Genomic DNA, 26,283 nt, shown 5'->3' on the forward strand with positions numbered 1-26,283 from the left:
TTATTTTTTTTTATCAATTTTTTAATTTTTTTTATTAATATCATTTAAATTACCAATTGATTCTCTCTCTTTTTTCTTAGCATTTTTTTTATTTAAAAAAAAGGGATATTTGTATTTATAAAAGTAAAGAGAAGTCCTGGAAGGAAAAAGAGATCCAAATCCTGTACAGAGAAGAAGCCCAAATCCAAATAAAATCTAGAACAGTCCATATGAGTGTGAGGAGAGGGTGTAAGCGTGAGGTTGAGCTTTTCACTCCCAAACGGTCCCACAATGAGACTATTGAGGAGCTGCTCCAAAAGTACTCAAAGAAGTTAATTGTATCAATAAAAAAAACTTGTGCATTTTGTAATGCAAAAGAAAAAAAAAAGTATCATAGTTATGGAAGCAGCACTCTAAAACCAAATTGTGAGATCATATTAATTCTTATGATAGTAGGATCAACAGAAACAGCATGCCAAGATCAAGTATAAGAAAAGACGGAGCCACCATTTTAGTTTGCAACAGCTACTATATAAGCATTCCAAGCATCTTCTTGTTCAAAAGTCTTGACCTCCTCATACTTTATGTCTCGTCCAGCACCAAACCCTTCTGTTCTCCTGTTTGCTTCAGTGTCTGGCATCTGCCGAATCCAAAAATGGACAGATTGAAATCCAGCCTCTTCCAAGCAGTCCTTGATCTCTGGCAATGACCATCTGGGAGCATAAAGAATCATTAGCAGGAATTCTATATATCAATGTGAGTGTCAAAACGAAGAAAATCTTTAGCTGCACATTTCAGTGGGAAAACAATGCAACTTACAGCCTCCAACTGTACGAAAATGCATGGCGAAGTTTTCTCTGCTGCTTCTGGAGATGAAAGTGGAGGCTAATCCTTGTTTTGCGCCCAATGATATCAAATTCAGCTTGCTCCCAAATATACTACACATGTCAATTGCAATTAAGTCATAAATAAAAAAAATTGTGGTTTGGAGTTCCAAAAGAAATTTGGCAGCAAATGTCTTTAGTCCTGCAATTGAAGGAGTTCAGGGATTCCTATGATATACAATTTCACTTCTCCATTCAGCTATAAAGAAAGAAAATACTACAAAAATTCAGTAGTAAAAAGGAAATAGTTAGGAAAGCATGGCTAGATGTACTAACCATGGATGTTCATTTGTACGGACAACTAGATTAACGGAACCGGCTTAAAAAAAAATCTATGATTAGAAATATAAATTTATAAATTCAGAAAATGAACTTTTTGATCAGATAGATTCCTAATGATGAGCATTAACTAAGGTCATAATGCTTGTTTCAACTTATCGTCAAGAATTAAAAATGCCTGCTACGTATTATCACTCCTGTATCAGTTTAAAGTAGTAGTCTATTACAAAATAGCATAAAGGTTTATCACCCAACTTACGTGATAATTATTTACAAACCTCCAATTAATGTTGCAAATTCATATAGGTCCTGAAAGCATAAATATTTACCGTAAAATTTGGAAATCTTCTCTGAAGCCTTAGCTTGCTCTCTGATGACGTACCGCCATATAAATCCATTACAAATATACCACCCTTTTTGGACAAGACACCAAGAACATGCTTGAAATACAAAACAAGTTCTGCTCGTTTATGGAGACAACAGCAACTGTAGTTAAAAGCACACACAATATCTCTTGGAACTAGCTGGACGTTTCTCTTCATGTACATATCATCTGTAGAAGTAGAGGAGCCCACCTGGACAGCAGATTTTAGTTCATTGCTTTCACTGTCATCTTTGCAATCCTTGGATCTAATGTTATTGATGATTTCTTGAGATTCAAAATTGACTAATTTGGCCTCAAGAGGCTGCAGGACATTTCCATGGAAGAGGGATATTCTAGAATATCCATCAGCTCCAACTTTATCCATGTTATTTTCTATGCACCAATCTAGTGCCTCCAGATCCAAATCCACTCCTACAGCAGTCCGTCTTGAGTCATTGCGAAGCCATTCTGTACTGTCAAAAGAATAAAGTTGTGAAGGCATGCTTAGCACTGCCTTTGAAAGTAGCTTGCGGACACATCTTGTGTAAACCAGTCATTTTATTCAAAACAACTCTTTAACCAACGCAGGAAAACAAAACAAAGTAACACGTCTTTTGCTAGCCTACTATATCTTTTGCTAGCCTACTATATTCATTAAGAAATGCATCACATTAGCAGCAATTTAGAATGCATGTATCAGGGAAAATATTTTTGTATCTTTCAGTTTTTGTTTCACATTGAAAGATTGGTTAACAAAAAGAATTTGCTTTTCAATCTGAAAACAAAGTTCTTTTGACAGAATATAATTTATCTTTAGAAGCAGGAACAATTAGTTTCTGAGGAACTACCAACTCACGGTTCGTTACCTAACCACTTCAACCAATTCTATCACTGCCATCACCACCATCACAACAAGTCAACAATCACCACCACTTCACCACAGCTGACATCATCGATTCCTCTGTCATGTTACTGATACAACCATCATTACCATCACCAGCACCACCATCATTGTTGTTGCTGCCATCACCACTGCTAGCTTGTAACAAACACAAGCATCCCATAATCACCCTTGCTACCACCACCTTATCACTTTTGCCACCACTGTCCACCATTACCATCTTCAACCACTTATGCTACCACCACCACCTTATCATGCCACAACAAAGACAATTACCATTTACCATCACCACCACAATCTTACAAACATCAATTCACCACTCCTAGTACAACAACAACATCACCTCACTGTCTGTCCTAAACACAATCACATTGTCACCATTATCACTCCACCACTTCTACCATGACAACCACCACCACCTTATTGTTGATGTCCTCACCTCCATCACTTTAAGAGTAGCAGCAAAAAAATAACTCATTTTCCAAGAAAACTTTTCTGTGAGACAAATGCATCTCAATATCACCAGCCAGAAGATGACATTTCCCTCATAATTATAACAAATTAAGATTTCACAACTATGAAAATATCAAATAATTGATGAGTGGACAGAAGATAATTGCTATTGTGATTATTTCCCCCTTCCAAATATCCAATTACAAAATAGGAAAGCAATGTCTCTTAGTTGTTCTACAAACAACTAACATTTGCTTTTGAAATTAGAATAAAATAACCGAACCCTACTTGAAAACTCGAGTTGGCACCTGAAAAATGTGGAACAGTTGATCTTAATTTATTTCTATTGCATTTTCATGTCATTCTGTTCTTTTAATTTCTAATGAATCGCATCAAAAAGAAGGGAAGATAAAAAGGGGAATGGCTAGACAATGGTAAAGCAGTGAAGCCAAGTATTTTACCTAAGAAGGGCAGTGCCACAAAAATCTTCCTGGAGATGAAGAGGCAACCTCCCACCCACGTACATCAAAAAGAACTTCTGCAAGTAGCTTATGTCTCCTTTGGGTGACTGCATCCACATATCACAAAAAATCCTTAAAATCCCACCTTTACAATCATAAAAGCAGACACTTAATAGCCAAAAACATAATTATGTCATTCTACGTATTGTTCCTTTCAAGTTAAATACAACCATTTCAACTCGTAATTGCTGCAAATTCAGACATAAAAAATCACTCCCGCATCTCTACTTTGTCATCCACATTCCATCAAGAACCAAATGCAGCGCTAAAAAGAAAAATATGTTGATGGGTTTTGTTCTTTACCTTTTGTTCCTAGTCTAATACTCGCATAACAATAACAATGAAGCCTTAACTCTCTCAAAAAACCAAACAACTATAATTCATTGATTTACCTGCACAGATTGTTGGTAAAGAAGAAACTTCGAAGGCATGTCTTTCTTTGATGCTGTTTTGTCATCAGCATCCTCCTCCTCCTCCTCCACTTCTTCCTTTTCTTCTTCTTCGTTGGAATCATCATGTTCTGGTTCTTGATCAGAAACAGAAGAAGAAGCTAAACTTTGAGAGTAGCTGTTATTGAAGTCATAGTCTTCTTCGTCTTCCTCGTTTCTATAGTAAGAAGCTCCTCTTCGAGAAGTCTTCTGCTGTTGTTTTTGTTTCTTTTCTTTCTTTCCCATTTCTTGGTTTTGCTCTCCTCGCTTCTATGCCGCCGCCGCCAGCATTAGCATAACATGACGCCTGTACTCACTGTGCAAAGTTTTTTCTTATGCATGACCAATTCCGAATTTACTTTCCGAAAACATTTCGTGTATTGTCGGGATAAAAAATAGAATCCTTAAGCTTCTCGTGAGGTGGATTCGGAATAAAAAATTTAAAAAGACAATATTTTGTAAAATAAAAATTAATTAAGTGCATCACACCCACAAATTTGGTTTGATTTTAAGAACTAATGATTTTTGATAAAGATAAAATATGTTGAATCAGAATATTTTTTTCTACTTGTTAAAATTATGCCTTTGTTTAGAAACATGGGGTTTTTAATTTTGTGAACTAAAACTTCACTTAGATATTTAATTTGTTCTCAATAATATTTTTTTAATATAAAAATATTAAAGTGTGGTAGGTGAAGGTTGTAAATTGTAGGAAGGGGAATGTTTAGCCCAATACAAGTCTGGATAATAGGAGGTCATCCTGATTTGTGGAGGTTTAGGAAATGATAAAGGCTTAGATTTGGATTTGGCTAATTTAGCCTGAAGAGACTTAAGTTGTATAACTTAATCTTTTGTTCCTTCTGATGGTCTACATATCTGCCATCAGAAGCTTGAAGGAGTAAATACTCATAGATGGTAGAGATCTTTTGTTGAATTTCAGCATACAGTTGTTTTAGATGAAGAATTCTAGAATCAACAGAGATTGTCATATTTTTAGGTTAGTCTGAACCAAGTCAACCTTAGATTCAATTATATGAAGAACAGAATTTTGGGCGATGACATTTTGACTTTGCCAATTGAGAACTGCTTCGACTGGGGTGACTTGTTTAGGGCGTATCAACATCTACGCCTCAAGGGTTGTGAACTTGTGGAAGAGTTCGAACCCTGTCTTTGACTTGTTCTTGTAAAGCAGGAAAATCATCAGCATAAGAACTTGTAGGTTGATAAATGAAGATTGTGGAGACTGGTTCTGGAGTTGCCCAAGAGGGAGGAGTATATTTGACAAGATAGTTAAATTTTCCGAAGGGTTGTCCCAAAGCATCAACTGTTCTGTCACTTTGATTGTATCTGTCTTTTAGTTTCTTACCTAAATATTTCTTTTTTTGCTTAGGGGAGTTATTATCCATGTTTGGATTATGACAACTGTCACAATTACAAGTGTCCCAAAAAACATGGCTGTCCTAAGAGAAAAGATAGACGGGGAGACCGTCCTTAGAAAAGGATTCTACAGGTACTGGGAGAGGATCTTGAGCTGGTTGCATCATTGAGATGGAGGAGGAAAAGATTCCTGGTGGAGAAGTAGAAGATTCTCCTTTCTTGAAGATGATTTCAACAGTATCATCAGCTTTTTTGGTTAACTCAGGTTCTGTGGATTGTATAGGGACAGAGCCTTGATGCAACTTTTCATAATTGGTAATCCAAGAAGAGAGGAGTAACTTTTGTAAGTCCTCTTTCGGGATTTGTCATGGGATATGAGTACAGGTGGCTCTTTGATTAGTATCAACAGTAATAAGCAAAACATCATTTGTAACAGGAAATATTAAATCAAAAGCATGGTTTTGGACCCTATAAGTCATTTGATAATGAAGAGTGGCTTGATAAGTGTCTAAAACTTGATCAACACTAGTAATCTACAGTTGAATTTTCAAAAAGTGGTTGAGTTGAAGTTCATCCAAAGCCATATTGAAGTTTGGATAGAAAGTAACAACTACTGTAACACAATTGAGCGTGGTTTCAAGAGATCCAATGCATGTATGTTGATACTTTAGATATCTGGTATCTAGAAGAGCTAATCTTGCTGCAACAGGTATACCTTTACGGCCATGATAAGACAAGGCTAGTCTTATAGCACCAAAATGAATGTGTATAGCCTTGAAAAATCCATTGGCCTGGAAATTCAGATGGAATTTTGAGAGTAACAAACTATTTGCGAGAAGTAGAAGAATTTTTATGGTGGTCAAAAGAGGAAGTTTGAACATATTCTTTGGCCACACGAGAATGTTGTTTGATGAGAGTTTTAATACCGCGGATAACAGAAGGAGACTTTTATACAAAAGCATTATAAGGATTTACAACAGGAAGATCTGTTTCAGAGATTTTTTAGTTATCATCTAAAAGGCTAACCTCATAGAGATAGTCGAGTTTAGTAGACGTAGACTTTCGAATGGAAGGGGAAGGGTGAAGATTAAAAGAGGAAGAAGAAGTCAGAAGAGAAAAAGAAGGAGAAGATGTCATGGTCACAAACAAGAGAAGAACTAGTAGACTCTGATACCAAATTTAAGAGACATATACTCTGACAAAGTACTTAACACGGTCATCTTTCTGGACACTTAATAGTAAATGTCTCCTTTCCTTATTCTTATGGCTTCCCACTGATTTGGAAAAGACATATCCCTTGATATTTGATATGGCTTCCCAAATAGTATTATAGACATAGTAAAACCTGCTACTCCTTTATTTTTATTTTTTTTTAATTTACTTGTTGCATACACAATGAAATAAGAGATTTGACATTAAAATTTATTGGTTTTATTATTTAAATCACATTGAAAATTTTCGTGGTGCTTTGCTTTCTATCACGACCCCTCATTTGAGTGGTTATCTTAGTTAAAAAGAAGAAGAAGAAGAAGAATATTTGATGTTTTTTATAGAAGCATACCGATAACATCATATAAGTTCTCTCTTTAGCAACCAAACTTCAACAGAATCTTCATATAATGAATTCTTTGAACATAATAATTTTAATTATTTTATAATAAAAACCTCAACGAACTCATCCTCTCTGAATTATTGTAAATTCATGACAGGAACGTTATTTTTTTAAAAAATATATTATTTACTTGTATAAAATATAAATTTTATATTTTTATTTGATGATAGAGTTAAACGACTATAAATATTAGCTATATCATGATAAAATATCATTTTTCCTTGTATTTTATTCGAAAAACAAAAGCTATAATATAGAATTTCCCTCAAAACATCAAATGCATCTTTTTAATTATTGTAATCAATCATGCTATTAATTTTTTTTTTTGATGAATGTGATTTTTTTATTAATATGAATGTTTTATTAATTTATATATATTTTAACTAATCTTATAAATTTTAAATTTAATAATTATATGAATCTCTATTAAAATTATAAAACTCCAACCAATAATATTTAAAATACAAATCTAAAACCTATCGAGTGAACTACACTCTTTAATGCCAGCAATCAAAGGGTTAATACGCAAGAAATATCATTTTAATTGTTTTTGTTTTTAATTTTTTGCCATTTCAATGTCAGTAACAATTTCTTAAGAGCTTTCCTCGATCCTTCTTGTTTCTTTTTTTCTTCCACACGCGCTTCCTTCCTTTCACAGGCTTCTTCTCCCCTCTCCCCTTTCTTCCCTTTCCAATCCCCCCTTCTCTCAAAATCCCATTCCCAATCTCTCTGATTAACAAAATCCAACCCAATAAATCCCTATTTTCTTGGGTTTCAAAAATCTGTCCAAAAAATCAATTTTTTTCTCATGCAATCATCATCAATCCTCTCATAAATCAAAACGAAATCAAACCCTAGCTATGTACAGCAATTTCAAAGAACAAGCAATAGAGTACGTGAAACAAGCGGTACAGGAAGACAATGCGGGGAATTACTCAAAGGCGTTTCCTTTATACACGAACGCGCTTGAATACTTCAGGACCCACTTGAAATACGAGAAGAACCCTAAAATTCGTGAAGCTATCACTCAGAAATTCAACGAGTATCTTCGCCGGGCCGAGGAGATCAAGACTGTTCTTGATGAAGGAGGTCCCGGGCCTAATTCTAATGGGGATGCTGCAGTTGCGACGAGGCCGAAGACTAAGCCGAAAGATGGTGAGGATGGGGATGATCCGGAGAAGGATAAGTTGAGAGCTGGATTGAATTCGGCGATTGTGAGAGAAAAGCCTAATGTGAAGTGGAATGATGTGGCTGGTCTTGAGAGTGCTAAGCAGGCTTTGCAAGAAGCTGTTATTTTGCCCGTGAAGTTCCCTCAGTTTTTTACAGGTGGTTTTTTATTTTATGCTGATTTCGGTTTTTTTGAGTTTGATGAATCGCGGTTGAAAGATGGGAACTTGGTGTGTTTGTGTGGTTTTTTAGGAGGAAGCAAAGTGTGATTGATATTGTACTGTTTGTTTTGTCGATTGGATTGGATTGGATTGCTGTGATTGATTAATTAGAGATTAGTATGTGATTTATCTGGTAAGTGGGGATTAAAGAATTGGGTTCGTTTGTTGCTGCGTGAGAATTGCGTTGGTGTGGTTATTAACCGGCTAATGAAGTCATTATTGAATTGTGCTGACGGGAATATGATTTCTATATTTATAATCTGTCATTTATGCAGCTATTTCGATAATTTGTTTTCTCCTCGTAACTGTCTAATCTTTTTTTTTTCAAGTATAGTGATTTTTTTTTTGCTTAAAATGCTGTGAATGAGAATGCCATTGACCTTTTGTTATGATCTAGATAGAGCGAAAAAAGAGTTCAGTTTCATGTCTGTGATAGAGTTGCCTTGTATTTTTTGTTCCATGTAAATGAAAGTGAATTGATGTATTTTTTAGAACATAAATGATGAATGATACATTCAAATTTTGAACGAGTGTTATAAATGTCTAGCACCTGCTTCTCATCTGGGGAAAATCCCCCACTGCTTATGGAAGCACTGTCTGGCTACCTTCTGAGACAGGCTTCATTTCGCTTCTGGAACTAAATTAAGTGAATTAGGCTAATTTTGTTCTGCTTCTAAAACTGAATAGAGAAAATTTGCTTCAGCTGAGCTACCTTCATCATGGCCAAAACTCCCACGATAACTAGTTATTGCTCATTAATTGACACCTCTTTCCTACCACTTAACCAGCAAGATCACTATCTTATACATGGTTAAACAACTACTTATATCATTCCTACCTTTATCACCATCATTTTCTCTTCTAAAACCATTATTGGTGTCCCACTCTTGACTACTACTACTTGCTGTGAATTTATAACGGTGTGGAGTTTAAAACCATGCCAGGAAAGATCTTGGAAATTCTCATATGCATGTTGTAGTATTTTGATTTTTCTTTCAGTTTGGTTTTATGATTACTTTTGTAATAGGAGACTATAATAGATTGTGCTCAATATGAAGTTGGCTCATTTATAATTTCTTCCAGGTTGCTTGTCTTTGCATAGGCTTACATAACTGAACTAGATAGTGATGAGAGGGAAAAGAAATTTTGAGTTTTTGAGGGAGTTTTATCTTTAGTTTGTTGAGGTAGTTCCATCATTGGCTTTTCAAAATTCCAGCGTCCTTTGCCTATCATTGCTGTCAAATGTCACCCTACTTTGTTTGGACAACCTTCCACTAGTGAAATCCATGCTGCGTTTTATTTTGATCTTTAGATTGCAGTGTTGGCCATCAGTATTAATTGGTTAACCTGTTATTTTTATTCATATTATGTTTGATATATCATCAATGAGAAAGTTCATTTTTTGCTGGTTTCACTGTTTGGGATTTTTGGCTCCATCTTATGACCTGAAATATTGAGTCTTTTTAAGAAGCTATTAACATCTTTCACAAACACAAGCACATGCCCACACGCATGCTTGTGATTCTCGCCTACCTCTGCATGCAAGCATGCCCACACACACAGCCACCCACCCATGCACAAATACTTACTTTGAATGTGACTGACACACACATGACCTCACCAATGCATGCGAGCACACATAATTTGAATGTGGTGGACATGGGAGACCTTCTCTGATGAATTGCCCATGGAAGCACTATTCGTCTGCCTTCCATGGACTGCTTATTCTACCTGAAAGGAAATTAAGTGAGCCATGTTCTTTATCACCTCATATTGTTGGGCTATTTTATTATCATTATCATTATCATTTTGTCTTGTTATTGTAAAGTGGAGCATCCATGTGACTCTGTACTTGGTTATGACTTTACATATTATGTCAAGGCTTTTGAATAGCTGATGTTTTTTTTGTTGTGAATAACAGTTAAAATATGGGCATAAAAATGGTTATTTTATGTGTTATTACTGTAATCCTTTTCTTTTGTTTCTGTGAACTATTAAGTTATTGCAATGCTTAATGGAATTACTAAGTTATTGCTGCTATTTCTTCCTTTCTTCTATTTAAACTGTAAACATTTTGATTCACAACTTTGACTTGTTTTGTTTTGCTAAATTTATGAATCCTCCATTTGCTCTCTTTAGGTAAGAGACGGCCTTGGAGGGCTTTTCTTTTGTATGGGCCACCTGGAACTGGAAAGTCATACTTGGCCAAGGCTGTTGCAACTGAAGCAGACTCCACTTTTTTCAGGTATATATTTTTTTAATCACAAAATAAACCTTTATATATGCCTGCCTCAAGATATACATTTGTCAGTTTGATGTTTAGTCTGTCTTAGTTTCAAGCATGCATGGCTGCCCCCCACCCCCGAGGGAGCAATCTTCTGTGTTGCTGCAGCTGTTCATGTCTCTTGCCTTTTTGTAAACATCTCACATGTTTGTTTGTAATTAGACTGTAACATGCTGGTTTTGAAACCTTTTCCCCCCAGCATTTCTTCCTCAGATCTGGTTTCAAAGTGGATGGGTGAGAGTGAAAAGCTTGTCTCAAACCTTTTCCAAATGGCCCGTGAAAGTGCTCCTTCAATCATTTTCGTTGATGAAATAGATTCCTTGTGTGGCCAACGTGGAGAGGGCAATGAGAGTGAAGCTTCAAGACGTATAAAGACTGAACTTCTTGTGCAGATGCAGGTATCTGTTTTCATGTGTTGGAAGGAGGTGAAGGAGAATGTGATCTCCTATGCTATTATAAGGCTTTCATCTTACCCTTTTACTCATTTTACCTTCTTTCAGTTGCAATTATTAATGCTTTTCATTTCATGATGTAAAATTTGATTTGACTATGTGTGAGAGAATTGTCAAACACATTTGTTAAATATTCTGGTTTAGAGTAGTTTTTGGCCTTAGTGGTGTGGAAGTAAGAAGATAGATTGAGTGGATTTTAATTATGTCAGTTTTAGTTATTAAGATAAACTCAACACAATGGATTATAAGTTAGTTTTAGTATGTATTGTTTCCTTGAATTCAAGATGGTAAAGTAAAATCCGAATAACAGTTCGTGAAACCATATTTTCAGTTTTTATTATGAAGGAGTCTGACCTTGTCTTTCTGATATATAGGGTGTAGGGAACAACGATCAGAAGGTTCTTGTTCTTGCAGCAACAAATACTCCATATGCTCTAGATCAGGTGAGGGGGGGGGTGTTCTGAGATATTTTTGGCGTTTGATTTTGAATCATCAAGCCTATTTTGCACTGTTTCTAATCAGTAGTGAGCACAGGCCATCCGGAGACGTTTTGATAAGCGCATATATATCCCACTACCTGATATGAAGGCTCGGCAGCATATGTTCAAGGTATTAGGTCTTGTCATTGATTTTGTAATAGCATTACTCTATTGCGAGAAATATTTTGATATGAGGCCATCTTTATGTGAGCTACATATTTTATGGGATTTTGCTGTGCCTTGAATTATTTGCACAGGTGCATCTAGGGGATACTCCTCACAACTTGAATGAAAGTGATTTTGAAAGTTTGGGTCGAAGGACAGAGGGTTTTTCAGGTTCAGATATTTCTGTTTGTGTAAGCACATTGCCCCTCCAGCCTTTTATTTAATTTTTGCCTTGGTCACAATGGTTGTGTGGCTGATGCCATGCTTTGTGCTCTATTTTTGCCCCTCTCAGGTCAAAGATGTCCTCTTTGAACCAGTTCGTAAAACCCAAGATGCTATGTTTTTCATAAACAATCCTGATGATATGTGGGTGCCTTGTGGACCGAAGCAACCTGGTGCTGTCCAAATCTCGATGCAGGAGCTTGCAGCAAAAGGACTTGCAAAAAAGGTATGTGTAGATGCTTCAAAATAAGATCTGTTATTGCCCTTTTTGGGTTAAGAGGGAGAATATAGGATTAGGCATATCTACAGCTTTTTTGATGATATATTATGGCTGCTCATAACACTTGAACTTGTAGTTTTATACTTGCAATCTCAATCTCATTTCTTTGCCATTACATCAAGCGCTCCGGGCATGCTTTGGATCGGAGATGGAAATTAAAATCAAAGATCTTTCTTTTTCTTTCTTTCTAAACATGTACAAAAAGTTTATTTGTTTGTAAGGATATATATGCAGACCTTGAGAGATAACAAGTGGGGATGTGTGCATTTTGATGTCCTGTCTTTTCTGCTTATTGTTATAGTAACAAAATTCATCGATGCTGATAACTACATCTGCAGCTCCTTCCACCCCCCATAATGAAAACAGATTTTGACAAGGTCCTAGCAAGACAAAGGCCAACAGTGAGCAAAGCTGATCTAGGCGTCCATGAAAGATTCACAAAGGAGTTTGGGGAGGAAGGTTAATGTAGATGATGACATAGAGACACAATGGCCCATGCTGTTATTTGTATTTTAGTTATTGCTACTGGATCCACATAATTATTTTAACTTTGGGGAAGGTGACTTGACCTTCTCTTTGTATTGGGATGGAATAGCAGAAATTGCTTGTTTGAAACTGTGTAAAAAGAAGAGTTTCAGAAATATTGCCGCAGATTTGTGGACGGAATATACCATGCTACTTGCCAACTTATTTTTGCCATGCAATATTGCTTACTAATCATGCTTTTTTACCAGCAGGTCGAATTGCAGGATACTTGGAGCCATGCTTCCGTGTAATTTTTATTTATTTATTTATTGGGGTGGGAGGTAGCGTATTTATGAGTGCATTTGCTATCCTCCTCCTTAATGAAGTTCTTGACCTTTATTCTTAGGTTAGGTGAGGTGAACGACAGCCAAGGTAAATGCATATCATTGCCTAGAATCAGCCACATGAGCGCCAACAAAGAAAAAGTTTTGTATATTTATTTATTTTTCTTATTTCGTTTTGAAGAGTTAAGTTGTAGTTTTGATTTTTAACTGGATAGGGTTCCATGCAATGCTGCTGCCGGTTTAAATTTTTTTCAACGTGAAAAGTTTTAAAAAATAAAACCCGAGATTTAGATCATTAACTTGATTGGATTGGATATTAACTTAATTGAATTGGATTTAATAAGTTAGATTAACTTAAATAATATGAATAAAAAATGCAAAAATAATAAATAAACTATAAAAGAAATTAACAACAAAAAAAGGTTAAAAAAACCAAATCAAGTCTATTTAGTTAGCATGATTTGTCTTGATATTAGAGAGTAACTTAATCGAAAATAAATTTAATAAAATCATGAAGTTTTATTATAAAACAACCTAATGTTCATGGGTGAAACCAATAAAAATAATGAAAAAAAAACCCGTATCAATCTGGATTAACTTGTTAACTTCATAGAAAGAAAAGTGAAAAAAAAGAGTACAAATATCACTTCTCAATAAATCAAATATTTAAAGATGAAATTGCAAAAATCAATTAAAAAAAGCTCTAAAAAAATTAAAATTAATCTATGTTAATTTTCAAAACTCATGATCCCAGGAATGAGCCCGAGACCAATACCATAGAAAACAAATCTTAAAAAAAACAAAGCAAAATTATAAATTAATAAAATGTTAGAGGATAAATTTTTTTAAAAAAAGTAATAAAAACCCTCTCCAAAACAAATGAAATGACAATTAAAAAAAAAAATAAAGATTAAACTTGATAAAAAAATAATTTGATATAAAATATTAAAGAGTAAAATTAAAAACAAAATTAAATTAGAAAGGTGATAAAAACAAACAAACAACAACTAAAAGAATGAGAATTAAATTTAAAATTTAAATAAAATCTAACCAAATAATAAGGGGCAAGATTGAAGAAAAAAATTAATAAAAAAATAAAAACAAAACAAATAATAATCAAAAAAATAAATATAAAAAAACAAATAAAAAACATCTATATTTTTTTTTTTAAAAAAAAAATCTACCGGAGGCGAACCATTAATCCAATCGCCACGCATGCCACCTGTTGGGAAACAAATTTTTTTAATTAATATTTAAATTATTAAAAAAACCAAATCATCCTTGCCGCATGTTAATTACAAAAACAAACACTAACCTAAAAAGATGCAAATACCCTTAGTTTTTACTCTGCAGTCCAGGAAAAAGGAGAAACAAAAAAAAGAAGAAAACTGAGAACAGAGAGGCTCTATGCCTGTGGTTGCTGTATTCCAGCAGCAGTTCAATAAACGCAGCAGCAGTTATGTGGATATAACACTTTGCTGTCCTTTGTTTGCCAATGGATGGAAGTCACATGAACAAACACTTGGTAAGCCTGTTCTATTACAAGAGCTCGCCGTGATAAGGAGCAGGACCATGCATCTAAAACTTGGTATCTATCGAAAAAGAGAGAAGGAGAAAATGACAGTGATGTGCATGTTTCACTGAAGTTCAAACATCACAGACAGCTAGATAATACTATAAGATTTTTTTGAGCTTCAAAATCATGGATTCTCGGATCAGCTTATAAACATTAAGTAATTTATTCATTAAAATTCTAAGGATGCACCCTCTACATTAATTTGGTGCATTCTAAAGATTAAGATTCCCCGAGTGCTATACTCGAAATTCAACCCCCGGAATGCAATAGAGACAGTAAACCTCCTTGATCATCCAATCAATCTCTCCAGGTTGCTATATGATGAGTGAGATTCCGTACAATCCAGTTGCTTATCATACCAGTTCACACACGCTGGATTTCAGTGCACAAATCATGCAGAGAACAATTCAGAATTCAGAATCCAGAATCCAACATGTCAGCATAGTCGACGTTTGTGGTTAAAAAGTATCTGTCAAGACCAGCTTCTGTAAAGTAGAAATGGCCCTTGCGTAAACACACAAATAATCTTTGTTAATGTCGAAATCGGTATCCGGCTAAGGAAATATTTGGGCTAACAGAAGCCGGCTTCAAGAGCAACATGCATTTTGAATGTATTTGTTAAATTAATTGAGATCAAATAGAGAAAAGGAGGCTAGAATTCTAAATAATCTGTATATTATGAATGCATAGTCTTAACCTAAATACAAATAAAGTATATATAGGTCAAACTGAAAGTACTATTCTACCCTTAATAAATAAGACTACATAAATATTATTTAACATCTCCCCTCAAACTCACGATGCGGTAGCTACAAGCATCGAGAGTTTGCCAACCAGAAAACGAAAACGAGAGATGGAATGCGCCTTGGTAAAGAAATCTGCAATCTGCAAGGAAGAAGGAACAAAAGGCAAAGCAATGGTGCCATGTTTGAGATGATGACGAGTAAGATGACAATCGATCTCAATGTGCTTAGTGCGCTCATGAAAAACCGAGTTATGAGCAATCTGAATAGAACTCTGGTTGTCACAATACATAGGAGTAGGATGAGAAAAGGAAATTCCCATATCAGCAAGTAACCAACGTAGCCAAACAATCTCTTTGGTAGTAGATGCCATGGCACGATATTCTGCTTCGGTGGATGATTGAGAAACAATAGATTGTTTCTTGCTCTTCCAAGAAATAAGAGAATCACCTAAAAAGATACAGAACCCGGTAACAGACTTGCGATCTGTGGGATCACTACCATGATCAGCATCAGAGTATGCACGCAACTCCAAAGAAGAGGTGGATGAAAGTAAAAGACTCTGAAAAACTGTACCCCGAAGATATCGCAGAATACGAAGAACAGCTGCCCAGTGAACAGTAGTAGGAGAAGCAACAAACTGACTAACAACATGAACAACATGCAATATCTGGACGAGTGATGGTGAGATATACCAAACTCCCAACAATAGTGCGGTATAAAGTAGGATCTATCAAAGGTAAACCATCAGAAGAAGAGTACCTTGCGTTAACCTCAATAGGAGTATCTACAGTCTTGTTATCAGTAAGTCTAGACCGCTCAAGAATATCTGCAACATATTTCGACTGAGAAAGAAGGTAACCTCTAGGTGAGTATGCTACCTCAATACCCAGGAAATATCGAAGATAACCCAAATCCTTCATTTCAAATCGTCTAGCCAACTCTGTCTTCAAAACTGAAATACCATCAATATCATCACCAGTAATAATCATGTCATCAACATATAAAGACAGAATGATACGACCTGCATCAGTGCACTTAATAAAAAGAGCAGAATCATGACTGCTAGAAACAAAGCCAAGAGACGAGATCACAATAGAGAATTTCTCAAACCAAGCACGAGGTGCTTGTTTGAGACCATATAATGCTTTCTTAAGCTTACAAACATATCCAGAGTCATGTGAAATACCAGGAGGGGGTGCCATATAAACTTCTTCTTGAAGATCTCCATTCAAGAATGCATTTTTAACATCAAGTTGAGAAATATGCCACTGACGAATCGAAGCTACGACAATAAGAGTACGAATAGTAGTCATTTTTGCAACCGGGGCAAATGTCTCCTCATAGTCCATACCATACTGTTGAGAGTATCCTTTTGCAACCAGCCTAGCTTTGTATCGCTCAATAGACCCATCAGAATTAGTCTTGATCTTATACACCCAACGACAACCAACAACACTCTTACCAGGAGGTAGAGGAACCAGATCCCAAGTATCTGTCTTATGCAAAGCAGAAAGTTCCTCATCCATAGCTTGCTGCCAAAGCGGATCAAGAATTGCCTCTTTATAGGAAGAGGGCTCAAAGAGACAATGAATAGAAGCTAAAAAGGAAGTAAATGATGAAGAATAACAAGAATAAGCGAAATCTGGTAGTTTTGTGGACTTACGAATGCGGATGGACTGACGTGGAGGTGGATCCATAATCTCAGATGAAGCTTGAGGGGTTGTAGATGAGAATGGAGCTTCAGGTGTGCCAGAGAGTAAAGTACCAGTACCTGCAGAGTTATGAGTACAAATTGATCGAACATAGGGAGAGGTATCATTACCAGAATCCTCAGAAAAAGGATCTATATGAATAAGATCAGATTTTGTCAGGCTATGAGTAGTGGATGGAATAGAAAAGAAAGGTATATGCTCAAGGAAGACAACATGACGAGACACATAAAGTTTCTGAGTTATTGGATCAAAACAACGATACCCCTTTTTACCTTCACCATAACCCAGAAAGACACAAATAGCGGATCGAGGGGATAGCTTACTGCGTTCTACATGAGGACGAAGAACGAAACAAGTACAACCAAAGACTCTAAATGAGGAATAATCAGGGACATACCCATATAACTTTTCAAAAGGAGATAGACCCGAACTATGAGAAGATGGAATTGTATTAATCAAACTTACAGCAGTAAGAACAGCTTCTCCCCAAAACTCACTAGGAACAAAAGCAGACAACAAGAGAGAACGAGCAGTTTCGACAATGTGCCTATGTTTTCTTTCAGCTACACCATTTTGTTCAAGAGTATCTGTACATGAAGTTTGGTGGATGGTTCCATCTAAGGCAAGCATTTGACAAAATTTATTAGAGGTGTATTCCCCACCCAAATCACACCTAAAGCATTTGATCACAGCAGAATGTTGAGTTTTGATAAGAGCTCGAAAAGCTGCATATATCTCAAAGAATTCAGAACGATGTTTCATTAAATAAACCCAACAATAACGAGTATGATCATCAATAAAAGAGACATAATATCGAGACCCTCCTTTTGTGGAAACAGGAGAAGGTCCCCATACATTAGAATGAATCAAATTAAATGGTGAAGATGAAACAGAAATACTTCGATTAAAAGGTAAAGCAGAAAATTTTGCCAGTTTACATCCACTACAATCAGAAATATCACAAGTTTTCAAATTTCCTAAAGCTCCTGTGGATGCCAAAAATCTCAAACGAGATGATGAAACATGACCTAGACGGGAATGCCATAAATAAAAGCTAGAAGATGAAAGACTCAAACGAAAGGAAGACAAATCAGCAGTAGTAGTAGCAGCGGCAGCAGCAGCAACTGACACTTTTAACTCATCCAAAATATATAGTCCATTCTCCCTACGGCCTGTCCCAATCAGCTTCTGAGACTGCAGATCCTGTACACAACAAAAAGAACCAGAAAACATGACTAAATAATCACCAGAATCACATATTTGACCAACAGACGCAAGATTCAATTTGAGTTTTGGAATAAGATAAACATTAGGGAGAGACAAGTGAGGTGTGACAACAGAACCAACACCTGCTAAGGGCATAGGAGTGCCATCAGCAGTCATAACAGGAATGGAGGACAAAGGGGACACTGAGGTAAAAGATGAGGAATCTAGAGACATATGATGGGAAGCACCAGAATCCAAGACCCATTTAGGGTGTGACATACCTGAGGAACTATGAGACAACTGACCTATGGAAGAAGCAGACATTGCTTGTGGCTGCAAGGAGAGAAACTTCTGAAATTGCTCAGCCAAAGAATTAGGATCGGTAATAGAGCCCGGGGAAGCTACTGCTGCAGTATTGTGGTGTGGTGGTTTATAACCCTGAGGTGGTCGATGAGCATTAGATTGTGATTGACTGCCAGACTTCCAAGCTTGATTTTGCTGTCTCAACTTAGGACACTGAGCCTTCCAATGACCTTTCTGCTTACAGAAACTGCACTCATCAAAGCCAACCCTTGTGTAGGGCTTGTTCTGATGATTAGAGAATGACTTAGAAGGTACTGCTAGTACAGAAGGATTTGAAGCAGAAAGAATTCCCTTTTCAGAATAAGACTGAAGACGTATTTCTTCAGCTAATAACTCACTGACAACAGAGTCAACAGAAGGCAGTGGAGTACGATGCAGAATTGAACCTCTAAGTCCTTCGAAGTCACTGCGAAGTGCTGTTAAAAACTGTACCAATCGTTGCTGCTCTCTACGCTCAATATAGGCACCACATGCCTTTAATTCTGCTGATTCTGTAAGAGCCAATTGATCCCAAAGATCTGTCATAGCAGAATAAAACTCTTGAATACTCATATTCTTCTGATGAAGAGCTCGTATGTCATTCTCTAATTGATACTGTTTTGCAAAATTTGATTGCGTGAATAACCTTTGCAGATGATCCCAAACCTCTTTTGCTGTCTCATACTTCGCCAACTGCGTACCTATCGAATGCTCAACAGAATTGTTGATCCAAGTAATGATCTTTGCATTATTTACTTCCCATGTATCTATCAAAACAGCATCCCCCTCCTCAACATTCTTAGGTATTATATAAGTTCCACTAACATACCCCCACATCTTCTTACCCTTAAGAAAATTTCGCATTACATAACTCCAATACGAATAGTTCTTCCCATCCAACCTCACACTCACAGACTGAAGCGAATCATCTCTTTCAGTAGCCATAATTAACAATCACAGAGAACCAGAATGCAAAAGCAGCGGAAAACAAAATACCAAATTGCAGAAACTGAACAGAGATTGCAGAAACTAAACAAATATCTTCTCAAAATTGTACGATTACTCCAAAACACAAAACCAATTTGCAGAAACTGAACACAAATACCAAATTGCAAAAGCTGAAGGGTAGACGAAATACCAAAATAATTGCAGAAACTGACGAAATACCAAATTTTGCAGAAGCGGAAGACAAAATCTCACTCCAAAAAATTTTCGGGCCTCTGCCCCGAACCCCGGCAGGGGCGCGCTGCCCCCTGCAAACCCCCCAGCCAACTCACCGCAGAGTTGGATCCGCGAACTTGTGCTTGGGATTAAGCCTCGTTTCATAAAACCAGCTCTGATACCATGTTAAATTAATTGAGATCAAATAGAGAAAAGGAGGCTAGAATTCTAAATAATCTGTATATTATGAATGCATAGTCTTAACCTAAATACAAATAAAGTATATATAGGTCAAACTGAAAGTACTATTCTACCCTTAATAAATAAGACTACATAAATATTATTTAACAGTATTCACTTGGATTATATCACCTTTCCTATAAGCAAATCTTTTCTCTCTATCAGTAGCCGGCTTTAGAATGTTCATATAATGCATAATCTTAACTCTTTGGAATTTCGATAGGCTATAAAAAGGCATGTACGATGTTGCGAGCCCATATTTCTAACCACTTTATAGTTTTTCTTTCTATCATACTGCTTGCAAAAGCTTGCTTAATAATGACGAGAGTCAACAATTTTCTTACCTCTCTCTTATTCATCACAATTGCATTAGTGCATGGAGTCACAGCCACTAAGAAGACAAAAGTAATGGTGTACTGTTTCCGATAGCATTTCAATGCCTCAGGTACTCAACAAAACGCATTATAAATGTCTCTTGCTTATGCAAATGATGAAACATTTAGGTTAAAATGGTGACTCATTTAGCTTTCTAGTGTCTTTTGCTTACTGTCTATATGCAGCATTGCATAGTTTACATGGGGGATTACCCACACCCCAAGGCGGAATCGGTGGCCAATCATACCCATGAAATTTTGCTTCAGTTTCTGGAAGGCAAGGCTCTAATTAATCTGTTGGTATCAATTCACATAGATTTTTAGTGTAATGTTGACGTTGCTGAATGATGATGAATCTGTCCAATTTTCAGTTTTGATGAAGCAAAGGAAGCAGCAATTCTCCATTATACTAAAAGCTTCAAAGGTTTTTCAGCCATCCAAACAGAAAAGCAGGCTCAGCAACTTGCAGGTACTGTGTTCTCAAGTCCTATCTTATGTTTTTGGCCATGAACATTTTATTGGGTTTCCGAAATACATATATATACAACTGAAATTGTAAATTTAAAATCTTTTTGGAGTCTCAAAGATATCTCGTCAGACTGATCTAAAATTATTTAGAGTTTATACAAAGATTACCTAGACATTAGATATTCTTTTTTACTTTGATAAATTACTTTAAAATTAGATTGTCGCAAATCATAAACTGTCCAAGTGCCCAGCCTTTAACGGTAATCCACACGAATCACCAATAAAAAATCTCGTAAATCCTTTTAGAAAAGAGGAATTACTATACATTTGAGTGTTAGCTCTTTTCTTATGTGTTTTTATGTATTTTTATAATGAACTCTACTCACCTTAAAAAATAAGAGATATAAATTTTTATTTATAAAGAAATCTAAAAATCCTATAAATAAAAAAATATCAATTTATTCCTTAAATAATATCACATATATTATTTTAGGTTAATTTTAAAAATTTATTCAATAAAGTTCTTATTTGATTGTTTCTAGGTCTAGAATTGTAATTCTATGTATTAATTATATTTTAGTCCTTAATTTCTAAAATTTATTTACATTCAAGTCATACTTGATTATTCATCTCATTTTAATTTCTAACCAATGTTTCTTATGTGTGTGACCATTAGGTTCTCTAATAAGTTGACCCAAATATAAATCACAATCCTAAATTAAATAGAATTAAATAAACTAAACAAATTAATTTATTATCAATTCAGTAATTGATTGATTTATATTTGAATATCAATTACAATATCTAGCAACATGTCATGATCATTCAAATATTAGGAAAGTCACAAATGGTTTGACTTAACCTTTCGGTGATTATTTTTTTAGTGTAATTACTATCCCTTCATCAATAATGTTCTAATTTAGACATTATAGCATGAAGTGTATCTATTCTATCAAATCATGTTTGTTCTCAACACTATAGTCATTGATTCTTTGAATACGATTTGAAATTCTTTTCAAATCTCATACCATACACAATGATTTACAATCAATACTATTTGAGAATAGATGAAATATTTTTTCTAATTTATCTAAAGTGATGAATCATCTCTTGATTATTTAAATACCTTCATATAGTTCATGTTATACCCAATATTTGCCCATTTGTTACCTTGGATTAGGACAACATGTAACAAGATCAAAACATAATACTCTCTATATAAGATAACTTAATGATCTCAAGTCTAAGGATCACTTAGACAATTGTCACCCGAGCTTTTTCATAGACACAAATTGTCTCTCCATATAAAATTTTCATGCGAGTCAGTTCAGTGTACATGTCATTCGAAAAGTATCAACATATTAGTTTATGTATTTCTCATACCTCATCTTATGAGAACAACCACTTCATTTCATAAAAGATAGAATATAATATATATCAGTCTCAATAGCTTTAATTAATATCTAGTCTTAACATAGCATTGACCAACAACATTTAAGAACAATGATTTGATAAAATAAAAATCCTATAATTATAATAAATTTATAATTTTCTTTGATTTTTTTTAATAATTTTTTTTATTTTAGATTTATTAATCAAATATTATATTTATTTATAAAATATTTGATGAATATTAAAGATAAATAAATTTTTATTAATAATAAATTAAATAAATCTACATAAAACAAAATGAATATTATTTGTCACCACTGTTGGACTATATGGTATATATACTATAAAAACATTTTTGACAGGGAAGAGCTTTCGAAAAGACACCAAAGGAAAAACACACATTGCACATAAAGATATTTTTTGAACTAGATGGATGATTCACTATTAGATGCTACAGATTTATCACATTCATCTTGCTACAGGAAGAGATTCAGTTGTTTCTGTGCTCAAGAGCCGGATGAATAAGCTCCACACAACACGTTCATGGGACTTAATCCTCTCTGTGGGAATAACCAAGGGCCTGTGACTTCGTCAGCGTCCGATGTTATTGTTGGTGTCATTGATGGAGGTAATGCTTTTAAATTCAGCTCTTTTTTGCTGCCAAAAACATCCATCTCTTAATGGACTCTCTCTTTCTCCAACTTCACTATCATTACAGTTTAAAATTCTAACCGTTCATTTATTGTTGCAGGATCTTGGCCTGAGTCAGAGAGCTTCAGCGATACAGGCTTAGGCGCTGTGCCCATAAAATTCAAGGGAGAATGTGTTGCTGGTGAAAATTTTACATCAGATAACTGCAACTGGTATCAATAATTTTTTTGCCCCAATATACCAGCATCCTTTATATTGAAACACAATTTTTAAATCATCGCCAATCATAAGGCACAGAAGTTGATATATAACACTTCTTTGATAAAAAAAAATGCCTTCGATTCTGTGCTGTGATTGCTACCAGAATTTCAATGAAAGATAATTATGAGAAGAACGTGTTTTGGATTGGAAATTGCAGAAAATTTATAGGAGCAAGGTTCTACTTCAAAGGATTTGAAGCCGAAAATGGGCCTTTAGAAGATATTGGTGGCACTTTCTTCCGATCAGCACGAGACAGTGATGGCCATGGATCCCACACTTCCTCAACTATAGCTGGAGCTATATTGCCTAATGTTAGCTTATCTGGGATGGCCAGAGGCACTGCAAGAGGTGGTGCATCATATGCCAGACTTGCCATCTACAAGGCTTGTTGGTTTAACCTGTGCAGTGACGCTGATGTTGTTTCTGCCATGGACGATGCAATCAATGATGGAGTCGATATCCTATCTCTTTCCCTTGCCCTTGACCCTCCCCAGCCAATTTACTTTACAAATGCAATTTCTGTTGGAGCTTTCCATGCATTCAAGAAAGGAATAGTTGTGTCGTGTTCAGCAGGGAACTCATTTTCCCCAAAGACTGCAGCTAATGTTGCTCCTTGGATACTCACTGTTGCTGCTAGTTCTCTGGACCGGGAATTTGGCTCAAACATTTATCTTGGAAATTCACAAGTTTTGAAGGTGATTTTTACTAATGCCATCATGATTTTTATCTCGGTTCCCTGTGGTAAAAAAAACAAAAGATGAGGGCCAAGAAATATATGTATTAATGAGGACTTTCTAAAAATTGATGTGCTTTCAGGGTTTTTCGTTGAACTGAAAATGGAAACCCCATACGGTTTGATAGCTGGAGGTGATGCAGCTGCACCGGGTGTTCCAGCAAAGACATACTGCTAGAGCTTCAAATCTTCATGAAAAGTCAAACTTCAATATTCATGGAAACATTATCTCAACTCCTATACATGTCACGTATCATATATTTTTTCTTCCGGTAGCTCAGATGTTGGTGAGCAAAAATAATCTGGCAGTGACTCTGTCGGATGCAACACCGAATCCTTCATTCGTTGATTACCTCATGAACTAATCTCCATGTTCTTTATAAAAGTCTTCTTTATCTAATTTTTAGACCAGTTTTTCCAACCAACCAGTTCCTAAGATGAATTCGGTTAGAAGCCCAAACAGCTTAAGCACAAATAGTAGTGTGTCAATGTAAGTTTCAAACTCAAAAAATTTCCCACCATGATATTCCATGTAATTAATACCTTCCGACTGGGTAGTGAAAGTAAAATAAAGCTTCACCAGATTGATACATCCCCAGATCCAAGATCTGTGACTTGAGCTTGTTCTTAAAGGATTGGTTTTTAATCTATTCTTTGTCTGTCAGCTTTTGCAAGGACAATTAATACTGTAGACCCTGCCAAGATTGTTGTGTGTACAATTGAGGTTCTCACCGATGTTCGAAGACAAAAGGCCGTAGCTGAACAACTAGGTGAAGGTGCCGGAATGAAATTGATCGATCCAATTGTCAAAGAAGTTGGCTTTCAGTTTGTAATACCAGGCACATTAATAGGTCAAGAAGAAGCACAACAGCTTCAGGCATATATGCAGACACAAAGGTGAGTTCTTTAACTTGTTGCCTAAAGAATTCATGATTGAAGGAAAGAAAAACTGAAGTAAGGAAATGTCATTATCGAAATGAAAGCTCTTTAATCTAATAGAACTAAGCATACTTCTTTTACTATAGGAATCCAATTGCAAGAATTGCTCCACACAGAGAGTTTTGAACACAAAACCTGCACCAAAAGTGACCGTGTTTTCTTCCCAAGGACCAAATGTTATTACTCCGGGTATTATCAAGGTAATCTATACATCATGTGTGACTTTTAAAGTATGATTTTTTTTAACTATTTATATTCTAATAGCAGCCAGATATTACAGCACCTGGTTTGAATATATTGGCAGCATGGTCTTCAATATCAACTGTTGGCACGGGTGGGCGACGAGTCAACTACAACATAATCTCTGGAACCTCCATGTCTTGCCCACATGTTTCAGCGGCTGCAGCAATCTTAAAATCTTACAGACCTTCTTGGAGTCCAGCAGCTATAAAGTCTGCAATAATGACAACCGGTTAGATGTTGCAGCACTGAAAAGTTACCAGAAGAATTTCAATTCACTAACAAATATATTGCATATCTGACATCTATTACTTGAATTCATTGTTACAGCTATAGTCATGGATAACACTCGGAAACTGATTGGGAGATATCCAAGCTACACCTTTTGACTTCGGATCCGGACACATAAATCCACTAGCAGCATTGAACCCAGGACTAATTTACCGTTTTGATTCCAGTGACGTCATTGATTTTCTCTGCAGTATTGGTGCAAGACCTGCACAATTGAAAATCCTCACAGGACAGACAACTTATTGCCAAAATCCAACTAAACAATCATCTGACTTTAACAACCCCTCGATTGGTGTGTCCAACATGAAAGGAAGCATACCAGTTTATAGAACAGTTACTTATTATGGTACAGGACCGACTGCTTATGTTGTGAAGGCTGATGATCCAGCTGGTGTTCAAGTTACAGTTACACCTGCCCAGCTCAAGTTCACAAAGACAGGCGAAAATATGTCTTTCAGGATAGATTTTAAGCCTCTGAAGACTAGTGATGGAAATTTTGTGTTTGGAGCTCTGACATGGAGCAATGGTGTTCACAAGGTTAGGAGACCGATTGCTCTTCAAGTGCTTTCATTGTAGAGACAAGAGTTCTATGCTGATACTATCATATCTTTTGAGTTCACCAGGGCAGTGTATTTGAGAAATCCTATCACAGACGATGGGTTTTATCGGAACTTATAATCAGTTTAAAGAAAATTCATGTGTTAAATGATCATGAAATTCTCCTCTTTGCATGCATTTTTCAGAAATCTCAGACTATATATCATTTCTATGAAACAAATTGTCCAACATCAAAGTACTATTCGTTTTAACAAACTGACTTCGATTTGTCAATCCGGTAATGCCTAAAGCTGCACTTCTTCTAATCTAAGAAGCTTAAAATGAATCTTCTAGGACGTATGATCAGTTTTACATATTTCAACCAGAGTTGCATCAAGCTGGTTCATGTGCAGTGACATTAAATGAGAAAACTTACTCCTAATCCTTGCTGGATAACTTGAGACCTGACGAGTTCCCAAAACACAGTCAATACTATAACTAGATGTTACCGGAGCTGGTCTGCAAAATCATGTAGCA

At 35.7% G+C, this 26,283-nt stretch overlaps 2 protein-coding genes and 1 pseudogene across 5 annotated transcripts; 2 read left to right on the plus strand and 1 right to left on the minus strand.

The window, feature by feature from the left end:
- Positions 1 to 393: 393 nt before the first annotated feature.
- On the minus strand, positions 394 to 4,166 carry LOC7466821 (uncharacterized). The gene is made up of 5 exons (XM_002306194.4): positions 3,774 to 4,166; positions 3,322 to 3,428; positions 1,472 to 1,979; positions 799 to 917; positions 394 to 692 (listed from the first exon to the last, which is right to left on the minus strand). Exons 1-5 carry the CDS (start codon positions 4,053 to 4,055, stop codon positions 491 to 493), a joined length of 1,218 nt encoding a protein of 405 aa, XP_002306230.4. The 5' UTR covers positions 4,056 to 4,166; the 3' UTR covers positions 394 to 490.
- A 3,196-nt stretch (positions 4,167 to 7,362) lies between these two features.
- Positions 7,363 to 12,967, plus strand: LOC7466822 (protein SUPPRESSOR OF K(+) TRANSPORT GROWTH DEFECT 1). 4 transcript variants are annotated; one of them, XM_024599756.2, is made up of 8 exons: positions 7,365 to 8,124; positions 10,326 to 10,431; positions 10,670 to 10,868; positions 11,297 to 11,365; positions 11,457 to 11,531; positions 11,659 to 11,757; positions 11,859 to 12,014; positions 12,806 to 12,967. In XM_024599756.2, exons 1-8 carry the CDS (start codon positions 7,659 to 7,661, stop codon positions 12,842 to 12,844), a joined length of 1,209 nt encoding a protein of 402 aa, XP_024455524.1. In that variant the 5' UTR covers positions 7,365 to 7,658; the 3' UTR covers positions 12,845 to 12,967. The 4 variants fall into 4 exon arrangements, 3 of the variants coding, with proteins under 3 accessions (XP_024455525.1, XP_024455524.1, XP_002305558.1); XM_002305522.4 differs by lacking the exon at positions 12,806 to 12,967 and adding an exon at positions 12,407 to 12,754 and having other exon boundaries at positions 7,367 to 8,124; XR_002981453.2 differs by lacking the exons at positions 10,670 to 10,868; positions 11,659 to 11,757; positions 11,859 to 12,014; positions 12,806 to 12,967 and having other exon boundaries at positions 7,363 to 8,124; positions 11,457 to 11,534.
- A 9,622-nt stretch (positions 12,968 to 22,589) lies between these two features.
- LOC18097951 (subtilisin-like serine-protease S) lies at positions 22,590 to 25,926 on the plus strand (annotated as a pseudogene).
- Positions 25,927 to 26,283: the final 357 nt, after the last annotated feature.

This window comes from Populus trichocarpa, chromosome 4 (assembly GCF_000002775.5).
Source record: "Populus trichocarpa isolate Nisqually-1 chromosome 4, P.trichocarpa_v4.1, whole genome shotgun sequence".
Lineage (NCBI taxonomy): Eukaryota > Viridiplantae > Streptophyta > Magnoliopsida > Malpighiales > Salicaceae > Populus > Populus trichocarpa.

Coding starts and splice junctions, on each gene's coding strand:
- LOC7466821 (XM_002306194.4), bottom strand. CDS start 4,055: ATGGGAAAGAAAGAAAAGAAACAAAAACAACAGCAGAAGACTTCTCGA. Junction 3,429..3,773: donor TTTACCAACAATCTGTGCAG/GTAAATCAATGA, acceptor ATGTGGATGCAG/TCACCCAAAGGAGACATAAG. Junction 918..1,471: donor GAAGATTTCCAAATTTTACG/GTAAATATTTAT, acceptor TGACATGTGTAG/TATATTTGGGAGCAAGCTGA.
- LOC7466822 (XM_002305522.4), top strand. CDS start 7,659: ATGTACAGCAATTTCAAAGAACAAGCAATAGAGTACGTGAAACAAGCG. Junction 10,869..11,296: donor AACTTCTTGTGCAGATGCAG/GTATCTGTTTTC, acceptor TCTGATATATAG/GGTGTAGGGAACAACGATCA. Junction 12,015..12,406: donor CAAAAGGACTTGCAAAAAAG/GTATGTGTAGAT, acceptor CTACATCTGCAG/CTCCTTCCACCCCCCATAAT.